The 21,237-nt window shown below is 38.2% G+C and overlaps 1 protein-coding gene across 1 annotated transcript; it reads right to left on the bottom strand.

Moving 5' to 3' along the window:
- Positions 1-8,453: 8,453 nt before the first annotated feature.
- LOC126691455 (disease resistance protein Roq1-like) lies at positions 8,454-8,828 on the bottom strand. The gene has a single exon (XM_050386501.1). It carries the CDS (start codon positions 8,826-8,828, stop codon positions 8,454-8,456), a length of 375 nt encoding a protein of 124 aa, XP_050242458.1.
- Between the last annotated feature and the right edge of the window lie 12,409 nt (positions 8,829-21,237).

Raw genomic sequence — 21,237 nt, 5'->3', positions numbered from 1 at the left:
TTAGAGTAGTTTATTTGTTTATCCGCTCACATTTAGTTTATTCCGCACTTAGTATAAGTTAGAGTAAAATCTATCGAGCCGTTAGTTTAAATTGGGGGTCTAAATAATTTTTGTGTTTTTAACACATTTTCGAGCTTTCAGTTGGTATCAGAGCAAGTGCACTTGCTGTGGTTTAATTACCTTAGTGCGATCCTTGACCCCGTTTGAAATGGATTGATCTCAATCTCTAAATTATTTTGATGGCAGCAACTATGCCTTTTGGAAAGTCCGGATGAGGGCATTCTTGTGTTCAATTGATGAAAGTGTTTGGGATGTAGTAGATGTAGGATGGACTAGGCTGGAGGCCACTAAATCCACATGGGATAAGGCGGCTCTTGCGGCAGCAAATGCAAATAGTAAAGCATTAAATGCTATTTTCTGTGGTGTTTCTCCAAATAAGTTTCACAGGATTTCTCATGTAACAGTTGCGAAGGAGGCATGGGAGATATTGGAGACCACCTATGAAGGCACGAAGAAGATGAAGGATACTAAGTTGCAGATGCTAATCACCCGATTTGAAGAGTTGAAAATGAGTGAAGACGAGTCATTCGACTCATTCTATAGCAAGCTGAATGAGGTGGTTATTGGCAAGTTCAACTTGGGTGACAAGATGGAGGACTTAAAGATAGTGAGGAAAATCCTTCGTTCACTGCCAAAGAGCTTCCGTGCAAAGGTTACAGCAATTGAAAAGAGCAAGGATCTCGATGATATTAAAGTTCAAGAACTAATTGGCTCACTTCAAACATATGAGCTGTCGTTGCCATCACAAAGGAAGAGCAGATCCCTTGCTCTTAAGACAATTAATGAAAGGATATATGCTCACGACTCATCAGATAAGGATGAGGTCGATAAAGATGTGGCATATCTTGTGAAGAATTTCCGAAAGTTGTTGAAGTTCAAGAAGAATGGAAAGTTTGCTGAAAAGGGAAAATTCCCAAATTTTGGATAGGAGAAAAAAGATTTCAAGAGGAAAGATGGGAAGGATTCTCAATCCTTTCAAGAAATCATATGCTTTGAATGCAACGGACATGGACATCTTAAGAGAGAGTGTCCCAATTATTTGAGAGGGAAAGGCAAGGTGCATGCCACTACTCTTAGTGATTCAGACTCCTCTAATTCAAATTCAGATGAAAGCTATGATGGAGAGGGAAATTTCTCTGCATTCATGACCATTGCTCCCATGGAATCTTCAGATGATTTGAGTGTGCTAGTGGAAGAGCTTGGAAAGCACACTGAATTGGAGTCAATAGGGATAGTAGAGGAATCTGACGATGAGAAAGATGAAAGAATAGTGGGATTGCAAGAGACCTACAATTCCCTCCTTGAGAAGACCGGTGAATATGCAAAAGTGGTTAAGGCAGCCATTAAAAAGATGAAGAGAGCATAACAAGATTACAGAAGTATTCTAGTGCAATACAAGGAAACCAAATGTGAAATGGAGATGCTGAACAGAGAGTTAACCGAAGCTTATTCAAAGATTAAATTCCTTGTACTTGAGGTGGTTCAAGCCAATGCTAAAGTAAAGTGAGTTTCCTCTAAGAAGCTTGATGAAGTTCTTGCTCATCAAAAACCTTTCTCTGACAAAAGCGGATTGGGATACATTGGAGAGAGCAATTCGGCTGGCAATATATCCAAGGAAATGAAGTTTGTGAAAGCCAAGGAATCGATGGTTGCTACCACTGCTGCTGAGAAAGTGAAAGTGAAGAAGAAGAGGAATGTGAATGAACGAGCGTTGATAAAGCCTCATAACCAATCTATCGTCAAACCTGAAGCTAAAGGAAAATCCCTTCCGAAATCACAAAGAAAAGAGGTCCGAGAACAAAACATTTCTGCCACCATTGTGGAATTCAAGGACACACCAGACCCAATTGTCATAAGCTTAAAGCATTGAAGAATGCAAGTGCTCAAAGTTCAGGAGGACCAAGAAATGACAAAAGGAATTGGACTATTGAGCAATCAAAAGGTAAAAAAGGTGACTCCGGTGTGATGGATGTGATGAGGATGATTGATGCACTCACCACCTATTTGGAAAGCTTCACCAGAAGGTTTGAAAGTCACAACTATCATACCCAATCCTCTAGGGATATCACCCCAAATGCAAGTGTCGTGTGGGTGAAGAAGGGTACACATGCATAAGCATTATAACATGTCCATGCATTAATACTTCCTATATTTTGTGACATTGTTTGGTCATGTGATCTGTGTTTTCTCTCCATCTTGTGTTGAAATTTTTGTTTGTCTGTTTGCAATATGTTTTGACTGTTTTTATAGTTTGTTGATCTTACTTTACTTGTCCTGTTTTTTAGTGTGTTCAAAAAATTCAAAAACCCATAAAATTGAAAAATCTTCAAAAATTTGATCGCTTGTGTTGTGTATATCACATGTGAGTTTGGCATAGTACCTTTGTACTAATGGCGTAGTGCATTTACGAGCTTAGCTTGTTCTATATGCACATATATCTTTGTGGAAGAAATTTTGAAAACTATGTGTGATTGTTGTAAATAGATCTTCAAGCTTGTCATGAATGATTGGTCAATAGTCTTGATGGTATTGATACTTGCATAGACTTGTGCCTATATCTCTTCCTACTTTATTTTTATGTTTTTGCAATAGAGCTCATCAAATGTAAATCTCAAAATGAAAAAGAGATTATGAGCTATAAAAACCATTGCACATACTAGTATTTGACTAGGAAAAAGGGAAAGCGACATTTTAAATTGAATTTTATGGTTCTCAAAAAGCCAAAGGCTAACTCTCAATATTGAAATATCAAAAATTTCAAGCATTGATCTCAAAAAGATATGTATTGTCTAAAAAGGATCAAATGTTATGATTTGTGTAGAAGTCAAATGAAAAGTTTCTAAGGTTTGTAATCATTTTCTTGTGGGAGGTCATATATGTTCATTTCTATAGTTGAGATAGACCACTCAATTTAGTACCAGTTGTGTATGACTTGATTAAATTGATCATTAAAGTTTCACTCTGGTCTAAGGACTATTCCACATTTGATATTAACCCACAACATACAAGACTTTGTTCAAATAATGCTTATCTCATTTGTGTGATTGTACATGTTCAAATGTGATGTGTATGCTCAAGTGCTTGCCGATCAAACCCAAAAATATTTTTGAGTATTTTATATGTTTTTTAAAGTGATTTTATACTTTCGTGCTTTTGGTTTTTGTTCAAAATGCATTTTTTGTTTTTTTCTTCAAAAACTTGTTGGAGGCAGTTTCGCGAGAAGCTCGTAGCTTAGAGCTTCCCATGAAAAGTGTTTAAGGGAATTCTAAAAATTTCATTTTCATACAGAGAGTATCGCGATTGCCTCACGACTATTTTGCGACTAAACCCTTCTCGCGAAATGATTTTTAGGCAAAAACTGGAAAAACACAAGTTTCATATAAAGGCTATCGCGACTGTTTCGCGACTAAAAGCTTCTCGTGAAAGCTTTTGTGCTTCAGTGATGTTTTTTGCGACTAATTTTGTGACTACCTAACTTGGAAAAACGCATGTTTTCAGTTTTATAAGGCTGATGTGACAATTTTTTTTTCAAACACTTTCATTTCCCTCGCCTTGCCTCTCTCGAACCCCTTTCAACCTAAAACTGATTTTTACTCAAACCTCATCATTTTCAAGCACAAATCTCTATAAAATCATTTCAAGGCATGTTTTCTTAAACATTCTTTTCATTTATGTCTTAGATTTTGCAGAAATTAACTTAAGTTTTAAAATTGGGGATTTTTTTCGAAAAAGGGTTGGGGTTCTTGATTTTGTGAAATTTTTTTCAAAATTTTGATTGGGCTGAGTCCCATTTGGTTTGTGTGCATCTGTGTTGGCCCCTTGTGGCATTTTAATCATGTATTCAGGCATTTTTAAATGTGTTCATGCATTGTCCATCCATGTTTTGTATTGTTGCATGCTTTGTGTTTGACAAAATGTTCAAGTAACATTTTTGTGTTGGATTGGACTTAACTAAGTTCCATTGCTTGGGTTTACTCTTGATTGAACATGTTTGACATGTTTTGGTCAATGGGTGTGTGTTTTACACACTTTGCCCAATTTGTGCCATGCCATGCCATGCACCACCTAAGCACACACTAGGCACCCACTAGGCACCCATTAGGCACACACCATGCATCACCTCATGCACACACATGCACGCACATGCATATCACAGCACACACATGCACAGTTGCTATATTCTTGCATTTTGCTAAAGTTTACACTATTTAGCACTTTCAGCATGTTGTTTTAACTGGGTTTTGTTTGTTATGCTTTGTTTTGAATATTTTTTTCGTTTGATTTGGACTAACATGAAACTAATCATGTTTGTGCTTTGTTTTTGTGTTTGTGCACTTGTTTCTTTTCTCTGTTCTCTATGTACATGTGCAGATGTCTTCATTTAAAAGGCCAGCAGTGAAAGGAGGCAGTAGCAAAGGGAAAGAGCCTGGGATTGATGTTGATGACCTTTCCCCTAGGTCAAAGAGGACTCGATATTCAACGGGAGTGTATGACCCCGACAAACTCAGATCTTATGCTGCATTTCAAACCTATGCGAACTACTTTCGAGAGGCTCCATTGTTGGTTGAAAGGGCCATTGACTAGCCATCTCTTCTTGATACCGATATTCCCAAATGGTTTGCCAACAAGGATTGGAACTTTCTTCTCTCCAATCTTGATGATGCATATGAGAACCTAGTGAATGAGTTTTATGCCAATGCCATTGTTGAAGAAGAGGAGCTTAAGTGCTGGGTTAGAGGAAAGAGGTTCTCAGTTACACCTGTCTACTTGGCAGAAATCCTACACATCAACTGGCCAATATTCACTAAACCGCTGGTATCTGATGAATTGAATTCGGATGAGGAGGTTCTTCAGTAAGCTTTAGGAGATAAGTTGGAATTCTCATCCAATGGGAAGTCCGTAAGTGTGGCATCTCTATCTCCTGAATTAAGGCTACTCATGATGATCATGTTTAGCAACCTCTATTCCTTGTCAAGCACCGGGTTGGTCGAGCATTATTCTTGTATGATCTGATCATTGACGAGGCGATTGATGTGTGTTCTCATATTTTCCACATCTTGGAAAAAACGGTTAACCGGACTGCTTCAAGGAACTGTCTTCCTTTCTGCGTCTTATCTCAAGGATTTTGAAGCTTAAAGGTGTGCATCCTTTAGAAGATGAGCACCCATACCCAAAACCAAGTCCAATCAACATCCGTACTCTCTATGCAAGTATGATTCACACCAAGAAGAGTACCAAGCAAGAATGTCATGCTGCTCCAGAAAGTTCAAGCTCTACCTCCCATGCCTATGATGAATAGCAAGACCATATCATGGCTACTCTTTAAGAGATTAATACCAAAATTTCTGGACTAGCTACCATCATGCACTCCCAACACATTCGCTTCGACACAAAGTTCACATCTCTCCAGACTCAGTTGGACCAAATTCAAAGGAAGCTAGAAGAACATGAAGACTAGCTATTCCATGACAAAAAGGGGGAGATGGTGTTGTTGATAGGGGGAGTGTAGTGATAGGGGGAGGAGAAGCTAGAAGCTGCTGTTTGTTTATTATTTTTATTGCTTTCTTTTAATGCTTAAGTACTTTGAATTTATATTTCAGTTTTATATTCAGTACTTGTGGTTATCTCACTGCTTTATAGCATTTTTTTTGTACTTTTAGATGTTGATTTTATATCTTAAGTACCTCACACTTGTATCCTTGTAGGATCTTGTATCCTAGATGCATATACTTCATGTATTTTGCATTGGTTGTGTGTTGGACATGCAATTGATCATAGTGATTGGTCTTCATTGCATTGCATGTCCGGATGAGCATTGTTAAATGTTCATTGTAGTCATTTTTTTAATGACTGGCCTTGTTTGATCAAGATATGCTTAAATGTTTTTAGTGTTTACAAACTTGATCGCACTAAACTTAATCGCACTTTACTTGCTCATGTACGTACCTTGTATTCAACTTGTCATAAGCTTAATGAAAGTTTTGTTTGTGTGCAAGTGCTTCAGGTTACAGGTATATACGTGCAAGTGCTTCACAACTTCTAGATTAGGTGTGAGTGAGTTTTGCCACTGTTCCCAAACTCACGTCTAAGTCTAGAGTCTGTTTTAGGGGTTTTGTCACGGAATAGCCAAATGGGGAGATTGTAAAGTTGTAATTTACAACTATGTTTTTGTTGGCTTTATTCTGTGCCAAATTTGATTGTAATTATGTTCAATCTTTTGTACCATGTATTTATTGTGGGTTTTATTTATAAGGGTTATGTGTGTGAGAGAGAGAGAGTGTGAAGACTCAAGGCAAATTGAAGACTGAAGTGTTTTCATGGGTAGCTCGCGAGTAAGCATCCTGCGAAGTGATGCATGTGTCCTGAATATGACTGGAATGCGAAGAGTCAGGACAGGATGGAGACAACTGGATTTCGTGAGTGTCTCGTGGGTAAGGCCTTCCCGCGAGATACTCGAAACATTCTGTTTTACCAGACTGCCATTTCTGATGCACACTTTCTATGCCTACGCTATTTATACCCACATTGCCCACAGATGTTGAGGAGTGCTTTTGAGAGAAAATCCTAGCCACAAACCTTGAGAGTTAGAGATTGTGATACCCACATTTCTCTACACAATTACTTGTGGGTTTTCCTCAACTCCTACCTCTCCATTTTCCATATCATTGAGAGGTTGATAGTCCAAACACTTACCACACCTTTTTAGAGTGTTCAGTGAAGTTTTGGTGCTGCTAGGAAGCATTGGAAGAAGCCAAGCTTTGGCAGATGCAATCAGTGGATTGCGAGATCCGGAAAGCTAGACAAGACACAGCTTCGAGAAGCCTTATTGGAGTAGGAGCTTGGAGGGCTTAGGTGCATCGGGTAGATTAGGCTTGGAGGGTCTCTTGCTAACCCATGTATCCCAACTGATTGTTTAATAGATCGATTACCACTTGGAAGGCAGCGGAGAGGTTTTACGCCGAGTACTTCAGTTTCCTCTTCGATAACACATCGGTGTGTTATCTTGTATTTGCATCCTTCTTCCCTACTCTTTTAGCTTTTATATTACTGTTGTGTTATATTGAATATGGCTTAGAGTAGTTTATTTGTTTATCTGCTCGCATTTACTCTATTCTGCACTTAGTATAAGTTAAAGTAAAATCTATCGAACCGTCAGTTTAAATTGGTGGTCTAAATAGCTCTTGTGTTTTTAACACATTTTCGAGCTTTCAAAGTACTTGGTGAATTACTTCCTTAGGAAATTCTTTGAGTCTCTCTAACACAATTTTCCATTCGACACTATTTTTTCCAAACAAAAAAGAACCAAAAACCTCAAGAGATAAAGGAAGGCCACTAGCATACTTCAAAAAATGATTAGACAGCTCTATATAACCATCAAGTACATGCTTTTTTCTAAAAGCTTTTGAGCAAAAAAGTTGAAGAGCATTTTCATCATTCAATCCTTTAACTTCATATATTTCATCCACTCCATGTGCCTCCAACACATGCTTATCTCTTGCTGTTATGATAATTCTACTGCTAGGACCAAACTAATCATGCTTCCCAAATAACATTTTCAATTGTTTCGGTTTATCTACATCATCAAGAACAAGAAGAATCTCTTTACGACTAAACCTACTCTTGATCTTGAGAACTCCATCATACTCCTCTTCTATTTTCAAATCCTTATCCTTTAAAATATCTTCAATAATTTTCTATTGTAGTGGAACACAACCATAATTTTCAATTTTTTTCCTAACATCCTCAATAAAACCACGAGCTTCAAATTCTTTAGAAACCATATGATAAACAACTCTAGCAAGATTTGTCTTACCCATTCCCCCCATCCCCGAATTCCTATGAAGCGAGAATCATTTGACCCTACAGCTAAACACGACTCCAATTCCACCACTGGAGAGTATATTCCTACTAGGTCTTTGGTAATATATGGGAATGCATCATATTTCAAGTTAAGTGATATGCATCCCACAATTTCTTGGATATCTTGTGACTCAAGCCTACAATGAAGAAAGTTCAATATACATTGAGTTTGAACCGCCTATAGGTAACAAAAAAAACAAACAAACAAACAAAAAATACATATTTAAGGTGCAATTCTATTGACTGAAAGAAAAAAATATGCTATTAGGACAAAATCGAAAGATGTACAATGAAACATGTAAATAGATCTACTTATAAGGTTCCAAATAGAGTTAATAAGTTATATATTTGAAGTGAGTCAACTGAATATTTAAAATAAATAAATATGCCAAGTTGTGTTACCTAGTATCCTTTAAATGCCATCCAGCGAGGTTGTCCACTTGTATCAAAGCAACTCTCTATTTCTCGACCCTCTCTTTGTCCTCCTTTTTTTCATATTCAACAAAAGCCTGTTCAAAAGTTTTCCTTTGTTTTCATACATCGAATGAATTGACATAATGAAAAACAGGCAAAACTGTCATTCCCTTCTCTTCCTTGCAGAAAACGATGTGTGCAAGTTCATCCAAGCACCAGGTTGAAGATGCGTACTCTTTTGAGAGAATGATTATAGCAAATTTGGATTCTTTTATGGCTTCCAAGAACTTTGGTACAATGGCTTTCCCTTTCTTAAGTTCTTCGTTTTCTCTAAAAGTGTGAATGCCTTTGCCTTTCAAAGCATTAAATAGATGATCCACAAAATTGTTGCAGGTGTCCTCGCCTCTGAAACTAAGGAAGACATCATACTTCCTTTGAGCAGTAGAAGATGAAGAAGAACTTGGGAAAGAGGAGGAGTCAACTTCCGTGCCCATTAAAGCCAATGGATAAATAGATCTTCATGTCCAAAAAAAAATCAATTAGAAGTTTAGAACATAAGAAAGATTAAAAAATAAATAAATAAATAAATAAATATGAAAAAATAAGAAACTGTTCGACTCCCAGCCTGAATTGAGTTTGTGGCTTTTGAAAGTACTTCAAATTGGAGAGAGTTGGAATCAAATCTATGAGAGAAATGGAATAGCTTTTGAAAAGCAGAGACTACTTGGAAGTGGCCTTCTTTTTGAGAAATGTGACTTGTGAAGTGGTGTGGGAAATTTCCTGGAAACTTCGTTATTCAAGATTCGAGAACGTATAGTAGTCGACCCGACCCTATCTGAATATGTGACAGTCATCATAGGAGTCTATTCTATGAGTAATTCTACGGTACCTGTAAAAAAAGGGGAGTACGGTACTCACTAGTAGGTAACCTGCTACACCAGGTTACTTTTTTCTCATATTTGACGGTTCTATCCTCACATTGTGCAGTTCCAACATCACATGTGACAGTTTTTTTCTCACATTTGATGGTTTCCTTACTTTTTTCTCATATTTGACGGTTCCATCCTCACATTGTGCAATTCTAACATCACATATGATAGTTTTTTTCTCACATTTGGTGGTTCCCTTACTTCTTCTTTTTTAACATTTGACAATTCCATCATCACATTGTGTGGTTTCAACATCACATATGACAATTCTTTTGTCACATTGAGGTTCCTTTACTTTTTTTCTCACACTTGGCGGTTCCATCCTCACAATGTGCAGTTCCAACATCACATGTGACAGTTCTTTTCCCACATTTAGTAGTTCCCTTACTTTTTTCTCACATTTGACAATTTCATCCTTACATTATGTAGTTTCAACATCATATGTGACAGTTTTTTTCTCATATTTGGTGGTTTCCTAACTTTTTTTCTCACATTTGACGGTTCCATCCTCACATTGTGCAGTTCCAACATCACATGTGACCGTTTTTTCTCACATTTGGTGGTTCCTTTACTTTTTTTTCTCACAATTGATGGTTCCATCCTCACATTGTGCGGTTCCAACATCACATATGACAATTCTTTTGTCACATTGGGTGGCTCCCTTACTTTTTTCTCACACTTGACGGTTCCATTCTCACATTGTGCAGATCCAACATCACATGTGATAGTTCTTTTCTCACATTTGGTGGTTCCCTTTTTTTTTTTCTCACATTTGATGGTTCTATCCTGATATTATGCAGTTCCAACATCACATGTGACAGTTGTTTTCTCATATTTAGTAGTTCCCTTACTTTTTTTCCCCACATTTAATGGTTCCATCCTCACATTGTGCGGTTCCAACATTACTTATGATGGTTCTTTTGTCACATTGGGTGGTTCCCTTACTTTTTTCTCATACTTGACAGTTCCATCCTCACATTGTGTAGTTCCAACATTACATGTGACAGTTCTTTTCTCATATTTGGTTGTTCCCTTATTTTTTTCTTACATTTGACGGTTTCATTCTCACATTTGACGGTTCCATCTTCACATTATGCAGTTCCAACATCACATATGATAGTTTTTTTCTTACACTTAGTGGTTCCCTTACTTTTTTTCTCACATTTGACGATTTCATCCTCACATTGTGCGGTTCCAACATCACATATGACAGTTCTTTTGTCACATTAAGTGGTTCGCTTACTTTTTTCTCACACTTGACGGTTCCATCCTCACATTGTGTAGTTCCAACATCACATGTGACAATTTTTTTCTCATATTTGGTGGTTCTCTTAATTTTTTCTCACATTTGACGGTTCCATCCTCACATTATGCAGTTCCAACATCACACATGACAGTTCTTTTCTCACATTTGGTGGTTCCCTTACTTTTTTCTCACATTTGGCAGTTCCATCCTCACATTGTGTAGTTCCAATATCATATGTGACAGTTTTTTTCTCATATTTGGTGGTTCCCTTACTTTTTTTTTCTCACATTTGACGGTTCCAGTTCTTTTGTCACATTGGGTGGTTCCTTTACTTTTTTTCTCACATTTGATGGTTTCATTGTCACATTAAGTAGTACCAACATCGCATCTGACGCTATTTTTGTCACATTCAGTGGTACCCTATTTTTTTATTCTCAAATTTGACCGTTCCATTATTACATTGGCAGTACTAACATTACTCTTGACCGTACTTTTGTCACATTCAATGGTACCCTATTTTTTTCCTTACAATTGACAGTTCAATCATCACAATAAGCACTACCAATATCACATCTGACCATAATTTAACATTTAGGCTTATCACTGAGGTCACTTTTTTATTTACTAATAACCGCTTATCACAATAGTAATTTTTTTAAAGTTATTAAAAAATTTAGATCTAAAATCGAAAACCAAAAAAAAAAAAAAAAAAAAGCATCCCATGAAATTAGCCTAACCACAATAATTACTCTTGTTCACTAAAAAAAAAATAAAACTCAGTTGGAATTATCTTGGTTTCTTCCATAAATATTTGAATATACCAATTAACTTCCTACATATCTCCCTTGGTAGCTTCCATCACATTCAGAGGCATACCTCCCTATAAAATAACATAGTTGAGGTCATTTTCTTGATGTTTATATTTTTATTATTTATATATGATGGTGAACCAAAAATTAGACTATCTCTAATTCATCCATAGTGTCATTCAAGACCAGAAAGGTCATCCAAGTGCAAGAAGGTCGTCCAACATGAAGTCACCTAGACGACCACCAAACACCTAGATGACCACGTTCTACTATTCTGAAGTAGGAGCAAAATTCTTATTCATTGCTCTAACTTCTCACTAAGTTCTTAACTTTTGATGGCAGTTGTAGAAGTTAAGTATGAACCTTCTAACTTCCATCCACGTTAAGGAAGTTACTAGACAAGTAACCACTCCAAAGCTCACTATAAAAGGACTCAGCATTACTTCACATAACAAATACAATGCTGGAAACTTTTTTTTTTTTTGGTAAAGCAACACAAGTACTGGAAACTAGTTTGTGGGGCAGAAGCATCAAATACATGTTAAAATGCACAATTTTGTGTTCATGACAAGAAGATTCCTGATTCTATTTTCCAAGTAGTGATTGCAAATTCCTGGTATTGACAATACACATTGTCTTTCAATGGTACACTAGTGGAGATCACCATTCCATGTTGAGGTGTAATAGAACCAGTACAAAAATATGAGAACAAATTTTTATTCTTACCCCAAAAATGAATCTCACAGCACCACAAATATCTTGTATATAATCATTATCTAGAGAAAATTATATAATAAACAACAGTATTTACAGGTAAAACTTTTTCAAAAGTTGAGTATTGTCATGTAAAAGCCCTTTCGGCATCACTTGTGTCTCTATGATTATGCGCGTAGTCAGGGCCCCCCAACCATTCCTCCAGTTTGGCTTCTTTATCAGCCTTGAAATCATCAAAGTTTTTTGAAACTAAAACTAAATTTTTACTCGGTAAGCTGACATCATTCTGTTCTTCTTCTTGTAGTGGATCATCTTCAAACAACATAAATTGATATCTAAAAACATGTAGTGCAACTCACATAAACAAGGGTAGTGCAACTCACGAAATTCAATCTCCCTTTCAATTAACGCTCTATTTGTTTCATTGGAAAACCTTCTGTAAAGATAGTTTTTCACATTTTCCAATGTTTGGTAGCATAAAAAAAATTTGATCAACGGAAAACAATCTTTAGTCAATGGAAAACTCTAATAAAAATAAGGCCTATTTTCTATAGGTTGTTTTCCCCAAAAAAAAATTGGAAAACAATCTCCCTCCCACGTGGCACATAACTTTTATAAATATTATCTTCTTCTGGCCCAGGAAACAATATTTTCTTTTGCGCCTTTAGTCTTTCCCATAGTAAGCTCTCTCGCTTCTTCTTTTTCCTTTGTTTTTTTATCTCTTCTCACACCCTCACTAACACCCCCTCTAGTCTCTTCTCTTCTTATAGATTTCTCTCTCTATCTATCTCTCTTCTCTTTTTATTCCTTGTTTGAAAGTTCAAAAACGTGTACAAAACACCTTTGAACGTTTAGATCCCCAAAATACAACTTAACCAACTCAAGCAATATGTCAAACAACTAGTGTGCGGAAACTGAACACATGCTATAATATGAAATTGGTTAAACAACTATCTAAGCCATAACAAAATAAAACCACAGCAGATAAAATAAAGGCAAAGATAGAGAGGAAGGAAGATGCAAACACAAAGACAACACGCGATGTGTTATCGAAGAGGAAACCGAAGTCCTCGGCGAAAAACCTCTCCGCCGCCCTCCAAGCGGTAATCAATCCACTAGAAAATACAGTTGGGATACAAGGACAGCAATAGACCCTCCAAGCCTAATCTACCCAGTGCACCTAAGCCCTCCAAGCTTCTTGCTCCAACGAGGTTGCGCCGAACCTTTTTCTTTTCTAGCTTCCCGGATTCCGCTACTAGACCGTAGCATCAACCAATGAAGATTGGCTCTTTCCTAACTGCTTCCCAGAACTCCAAACAACTGTCTCACAGAGATGATGATGGTGAGAACCAGGTTTGGTATAAAGCCTCTCAAGGATTTGACAATGGAGAGGAAGAGAGTAAGGGAATTTGAAGAGACTCTAAGGTATAGATTGTGGGTGAAGCAATCTGGTTTTTCTTTAGGGTTTCTCTCTCAAAATTCTCTCTGGAAGCTCTCTTTCAATCGTGGGTTAAAAGGGTATTTATACTGGAGTGGGAGAGGAATGTGAAACGTCAGGTTTTTACAATACAGGGGTGGCTCGCGGCTTGACCTCGCGGCTTGACCAAGTCGCGAGATCCAGTCGCGAGTTAACCGTATGGCCAGTTGTCCTGTTTTGTCCTGTAGTGCTCCAGCTAGCATGACTGTTCATCTTCCAGCATGCTTGGCACGTGTGCAGCTTCTGGAGGCTTGCAGCCGCGAGTCCACCCGCGAGTCCCAGCCGCGAGTCTCTGTTTTCTTGCACACTCTTGAGCAAACTTCACTCTATCTCACTCACTACCCTTACAACAAACCCACCTAAATACAGGGTTACTAAATGCTGAATTACAAGCAAATTTGGCACGGAATAAAGCCAATTAGATGGTTGAATAAATTCAACCTTACAATCTCCCCCTTTGGCTATTCCGTGACAAAACCCTAAAACAGACTCTAGACTTAACATGTGAGTTGGGAACAGTTGAACAAAACTCACTCACACTTAACTCTAGAAGCTGTGAAGCACTTGAATCATATGAACATAATACTCTCTAGAAGCTGTGAAGCACTTGAATCATATGAACATAATACTCCTGAAACACAACAATACACTATGATCATTGTAAGCAGAAAATTATAAATGCATATGAAACATGCAAAATGTGATCAAGCAAAGATGGAGTTAATAAACAAACCATGGCTTGATCAACCAAGTGAACACCACAAGGTAGTGGTCACAGTGCTCATTCACACTTGGAATGAACACAAGGACATACAAGTTAACACGCACAAGGCAAGATACTTGTATGCTTAACACTCAACCAATGCATAGCACACAAGGCATATGCATCTAGGAACAATCCTACAAGGGCACAAGAGTGACAGTACATAAACCAAAATGCAGAACATTTAGATTAAAGTACTGAATTCAACATAGCATAAAGGCTGCATTAAGCATGGTACATACCATAAAGCCTACAAAACTATGCATAAAACATTAACCCTAAAAGCTTACAAAAGCACATGGGTACAAAGCAATATCATCCTGAATAACATCATCAAAATATATTAAAGTTTAAACCAAGAGTATATGTTAAGAGTTAGAAACAGCTATACACCAAAACACAGTGTATCAAAACCATAAGAACACTAAAAATACCCAAATCATAAACATATATAAACAAAGTTTCTGTTTTTGGCAACTCCCCCTCAACTAATTACTCCCCCTTAAGAGCTGCTTTTCTGCTTCAAAATCATCAATGAACTTCTCCCCCTTTTTGACAGGAATGGCCAAAGGGTCACTGGTCATGCTGAGTTGTGAAGCTGTCAAGTTTAGCAGCCAAGACATCAATCTGGTCTTGCATGGCTCTCATCCTGTCAGAGTGCTCAGTTTGGACTGCCCTGATCCCATCAAGCCTTTCCAGAATGATCTGGAAAGCATCTGGAGGTGTGTCTGCAGAAATTGAAGCTCTGTGTCTTTTGCCACTCCTCCTAGGTGTTGAGGTTGATGCAAGCCCTGCTGCCTCTGCTTCAGTCTCCATTGGGACAGCCTCTCCTTCATCACCTTCATCTTCTTCTCCTGGAAGCCTGACACTTATCCTTTTGCAGGTAAGCTTGTTGATTGCAGAGGGTGTGGACATGGGACTGATGTCTTGAGGGATTGGAACACCCTTCCTTCTAAAAATCCTCATTAGCAAACTGGGAAAGATCAATTTAGGCCTAGAGGTTGTTCTAGTCTCATCCACAATGGTGTCATAAATGTGGGAACTTATGTCTATGAAGTTCTTTTCTTTGAGATCCATCAGAAAGACTGCTCTAGCACAATTGATTGTAGTCAATTTCTTAATGGGATAGAGGTTAAACATCATAATTATTGTAAGGCACCTCATGTCCACTGGAAAGGCAGTGGTATTCAAACATTTCCCTTCTCTCTGCCCACCTATCCTTTGTTGTACTGTTTCAATAGAAACACTCCTATCCTTGTAATTGACAAATTCTTCATCATCTAATCCTTCAAGCCCTAATGCATCATCTATGACATGAGCATCCAAGACAAATTCTTTACCCCTCACCCAGCAACTTAATTCATTCTCCTTTATCACAGCATTTGAGTAAAATTCCCTAATTAGGGGTTCACACACAACAGGGAAATCACTCAGAAGCTTTTCCCATCCTCTACCTTCAAAAAAGCTGGGAATGAAGGTTTGTCTTAAGTCCTCCAAATCTACAAATCTTTCTTGAATGATTCCTGCATTCAAGAAGTGATCCTTGTATCTCTCAAAGTGGTGAACTGACCTAAACAGTTTAGAATCCATCTTTAACCTTTTGTCAGCCTTCTTTGCAGTAGATTTCTTCTTCTGAGGTGAGGGAGCCATCTGTGAACAATCAGAAAAGGCCACAACAGCATAGAACAATATATGTGCAGAACCAGTCAGTACCATGTAATTAACAAAGAGATATCATTCATACAAATTAACTTTGAACACTTAAACAATAAGCTGCTTAATCAGTCACATGGATAAATCAAGCCTAAGATAGGAAACACATGAGCAACATGGAGAAACTTTCCTAAAGGCAGATATATTTCATTGAGACATATAATGGAAAGATGATATGACACACAATCAGAATTTTGAGGCTAACAGAAGCTCCCAACAGATTAACCCAATAAAGCATGCATATATATCACAGTAAAACACACAACCTCAGAATGAACAAATAGTAACAACTCAATCAGCTCAAAGTTCAGATTAAAATAGAAGAAACACTTAGCTAAGCACAAGATGAAGAGCAATAAGGATATGACTATTATCAACACAACCTATAGCAACAGCATCCACAAGCTAAGCATAAACAAGGAGCAGAAACCGAAACATAAACCCATTTCAAAAACACAATCATATGCGAAGAATCAAAGGGGTAAAGCACAAAATCAAGTAGAAAAAGGTGTAAAACTGAAAACCCATACCTGTAACTTGACGATTTTGAGCTACAAGAATGCAACAATGGAGATTGGAAATGGGAGCACGGAGTGTTTGGGAGGGAGATAGTTTAGAGAGAAGATGAACAGTCACAAAAGTTCGAGGGAAAACTGAAAAAGTTTAAAAATTGCTCCTGTTTCTGCAAAACACGCGATTTTCGCGACTTGATTAAGTCGCCACACAGTCGCCAGACCAAGCCGCCAAAGCACACAAGAACAAAATTTTGAAAAATTTTTCTAAGTGTTTTTCGCGACTGGAAGGTCTACCCGCGAGTGAGTCGCGAGCTGAGCCGCGAAAATCTCTGAGTGAACCTCGCGACTGGACCTTCCACTCGCGAACAAGTCGCCAAAAATGACCAACGAAGATGCGACTGAGGCTCGCGACTTGACATACCCGCGACTGAGCCGCCAAAACAGGGCAAAACTGTATTTTTGAAATTTTCAGATTTTTCAAACAGAATACTTTCCAAAAACACCTAAAACACTCAAAAATATTTTTGTGCTTGAATTAACGAAGATTGAGCATGTGAAAACATATTTCATCAAGTACAATCACACAAATGAATATGGCATTTATTGAACATAAACTTGTGTGTTGTGTGTGGATATCAACAATGAGATAGTCCTTCATCTAGTGTGAAGTTTCAATGATCAATTCAACCAAGGCATACACAATTAGCACTAGATCATGTGACCAATCTCAATTATAGAAATATGAATATTTGACCTCCCACACATCTTGATAACATAACTTGGAGCTTTACATTTGACTCCACTTTCAATCATAACATTTGATCTTTTTGATCTTTTTGAGGCAATCATCTCTCATTGTGAGAGTGATATATGACATTTCTCTTTGAAGAACAGGCCTTTGGCCTTTTTGAATGAACATTCGCTTTTAATATAAGGTCGCTTACCCTTTTTCCTAGTCAAATACTAGAATGTGCGACAGGCTTTTGCAACTCAAAATCTCTTTTCATTTGGAGATTTACATTTGGTGAGCTCTTTTTAGCAAAACAGAAATAAAAAGTGGGAAGATATATAGACACAAGTCTATGCATGTCTCAAGATCAACATGACCATTCACTAATCATTCATGACAAGTTTGAAGATCTATTTACAACAATCACATAGATTTCAAGATTTTTCCCACAGTGATATGAGTGCATGAAAACAAGCAATGCTCGAAAATGCACAAAGCCATTAGCACAAAGGTACAAGGCAAAACAAGTTTTGAGACAAAACTCAACAAAGTCAATTAAGCTTTTCGATTTTCTAATTTTTATGTGATTTTTGGATTTTTGACACAAGACACAAAAAGATTGATAAAACAAAATTAAAAATATTCACAAGTAGACAAGCAAACAACCAATTTCAAAAACAGCAAGCTTACCAAGCAAACATAGTCACAAAGCATAGGAAGTATTAATGCATGGACATGTTGTAATGCTTATGCATGAGTACCCTTTTTCACCCACACGTCACTTGCGTTTGGGGTGATTTCCTTATAGGATTGGGTACGGGAGTTAGGGCTTTCAAACCTTCGTGAGAAGCTTTCCAAGCAGTTGGTGAATGCACCAATCATCTTCATCACGTTCATCATTCCGGGATCTCCATTCTGATCTCTAGATTGATCTCCTGCCCAAATTCTCCTATCAATTCTGGGTCCTCCTGACCTTTGAGGAGTTGCACTATTCTTTGCTCTCAGCTTTTGGCAATTTGGTCGAGTATGCCCTTGAAGTCCGCAATAATGGCACACATAAGTTCCTCTAGGACCTCTTTGTGGTCGTGGACGTGACTTGGCACGGGATTCAGACCTTCCCACAGACTGATTACGATGATTCAGCATCCGTTGGTCCACCACATTCTTCTTCTCCTCCATCTCGAGCTTCTCATCAGTAAGGTCAGCTACAACTGGATCTTTGGCCTTTACAAACTTCACTTCTTTAGTGACATTTCCAGATGAACTACTTCCTCCGGTATATCCCAATCCGGATTTGTCTGAAAAGCTCTTTTGAGATGATATAACATCATCTAGCTTCTTGGTGGTGACCCTCTCTATTTTAACATTCTCTTGCACAACCTCATTCTCAAGAAATCTCACTTTTGTGTAAGCTTCGGACAACTCACCATTCAGTGTTTCTATCTCACATTTGGCCTCCCTATATCGAATTAGGAGACTTTTGTAGTCCTCCTCAGCCTTCTTCATTTTTCTCACAGCAGCCTTGGCCACCCTTGTGTACTCACCCGATTTCTCCAAGAGTGAGTTATAATTCTCTTGAAGATTTGTTGTGCTTTCTTCTTCTTCAGCTTCTGATTCTTCAACAATTCCTAGTGATTCATCATCACTATGTTCTCCAAGATCTCGTACAAGCAGATTCAACTCATCCGAAGACTCAACATGAGCAATAGTCATGAAAGCTGAATAGTTCCCTTCTCCATCACAGCTCTCTTCAGATTCTGAGTCAGACGAATCTGAGTCACTCAAGGTCGTGGCATACACCTTGCCTTTCGATTTCAAATAATTTGGACATTCCTTCTTAAAGTGTCCATGCCCGTTACATTCAAAACAAGTGACACCTTGTGTAGGTTGGGATTCTTTTCCATCTTTCTTTTTGAAATCCCTCTTCTCCCTTCCAGAACTTTGGAATTTTCTTTTATCATCAAATTTGCCATTATTTTTGAATTTCAAAAACTTTCTGAAATTTTTGACAAGATAGGCTACATCTTTGTCAACCACATCTTCTCCCGATGAGTCTTGATCTTCCACCTTCTCATTAATGGTCTTTAGAGCAAGGGATTTACTCTTCCGTTGATTGGGCAGCGACATCTCATAAGTCTGCAGAGAACCAACCAGCTCCTGTACCTTGATGTCGTCAAGATCCTTGCTCTCTTCAATGGTTGTCACTTTAGCACGAAAACTTTCCGGCAATGATCGAAGGATCTTCCTTACAATCTTTGAGTCCTCCGTTTTCTCCCCCAAGTTAAACTTACTGATAACCACCTCATTTAGCTTCCCATAGAAAGAGTCAAAAGACTCATTCTCACTCATTTTAAGCTCCTCAAATCGAGTGGTCAGCATTTGTAATTTGGTGTCTTTCACTTTCTTCGTGCCTTCATAAGTTGTTTTCAGAATCTCCCATGCATCTTTGGCAATGGTAATGTGAGAAATCCTGTGAAATTCATCTGGAGACACACCACAGAAAATAGCATTGAGTGCTTTACTGTTAGCATTAGATGCAGCAAGTGCTGCCTTATCCCATGTGGATTTGGCTGCCTCAGGTTTGGTCCAACCAATCTCAACAGCATCCCAAACGGATTCATCAATAGAACACAGAAAAGCTCTCATTCGAACCTTCCAAAAAGCATAATTACTACCATCAAAATATGGAGGTGCATTTAAGGATTGAGACCTATCCATCTCAAAAGGGAGTCAAGGATCACACAATGGTAATGAAACCAACAGCAGTGTACCCGCTCTGATACCAATTGAAAGTTCAAAAACGTATACAAAACACCTTTGAACGTTTAGACCCTCAAAATACAACTTAACCAACTCAAGCAATATGTCAAACAACTAGTGTGCGGAAACTGAACACATGCTATAATATGAAATTGGTTAAACAACTATCTAAGCCATAACAAAATAAAACCACAGCAGATAAAATAAAGGCAAAGATAGAGAGGAAGGAAGATGCAAACACAAAGACAACACGCGATGTGTTATCGAAGAGGAAACCGAAGTCCTCGGCGAAAAACCTCTCCGCCGCCCTCCAAGCGGTAATCAATCCACTAGAAAATACAGTTGGGATACAAGGACAGCAATAGACCCTCCAAGCCTAATCTACCCAGTGCACCTAAGCCCTCCAAGCTTCTTGCTCCAACGAGGTTGCGCCGAACCTTTTTCTTTTCTAGCTTCCCGGATTCCGCTACTAGACCATAGCATCAACCAATGAAGATTGGCTCCTTCCTAACTGCTTCCCAGAACTCCAAACGACTGTCTCACAGAGATGATGATGGTGAGAACCAGGTTTGGTATAAAGCCTCTCAAGGATTTGACAATGGAGAGAAAGAGAGTAAGGGAATTTGAAGAGACTCTAAGGTATAGATTGTGGGTGAAGCAATCTGGTTTTTCTTTAGGGTTTCTCTCTCAAAATTCTCTCTGGAAGCTCTCTTTCAATCGTGGGTTAAAGGGGTATTTATACTGGAGTGGGAGAGGAATGTGAAACGTCAGGTTTTTACAAAACAGGGGTGGCTCGCGGCTTGACCAAGTCGCGAGATCCAGTCGCGAGTTAACCGTATGGCCAGTTGTCCTGTTTTGTCCTGTAGTGCTCCAGCTAGCATGACTGTTCATCTTCCAGCATGCTTGGCACGTGTGCAGCTTCTGGCGGCTTGCAGCCGCGAGTCCACCCGCGAGTCCCAGCCGTGAGTCTCTGTTTTCTTGCACACTCTTGAGCAAACTTCACTCTATCTCACTCACTACCCTTACAACAAACCCACCTAAATACAGGGTTACTAAATGCTGAATTACAAGCAAATTTGGCACGGAATAAAGCCAATTAGATGGTTGAATAAATTCAACCTTACATTGTTTCTCTTCCCCTATGTAATATCGTTCTCTAACAAGGTTTTGATTTTTTTTCCCCCTCATATATCAATCAACAGTTCTATAACAATTTGGCATTTTGGTATTTATCAAACTATTTGTAC

This window comes from Quercus robur, chromosome 7, assembly GCF_932294415.1.
Source record: "Quercus robur chromosome 7, dhQueRobu3.1, whole genome shotgun sequence".
Classification (NCBI taxonomy): Eukaryota; Viridiplantae; Streptophyta; class Magnoliopsida; order Fagales; family Fagaceae; genus Quercus; species Quercus robur.
This window is presented reverse-complemented; position numbering and strand designations above follow the sequence as displayed.

What these genes read in the sequence shown, in the direction of transcription:
- LOC126691455 (XM_050386501.1), bottom strand. Translation starts at nt 8,828, where the DNA reads ATGGGCACGGAAGTTGACTCCTCCTCTTTCCCAAGTTCTTCTTCATCT.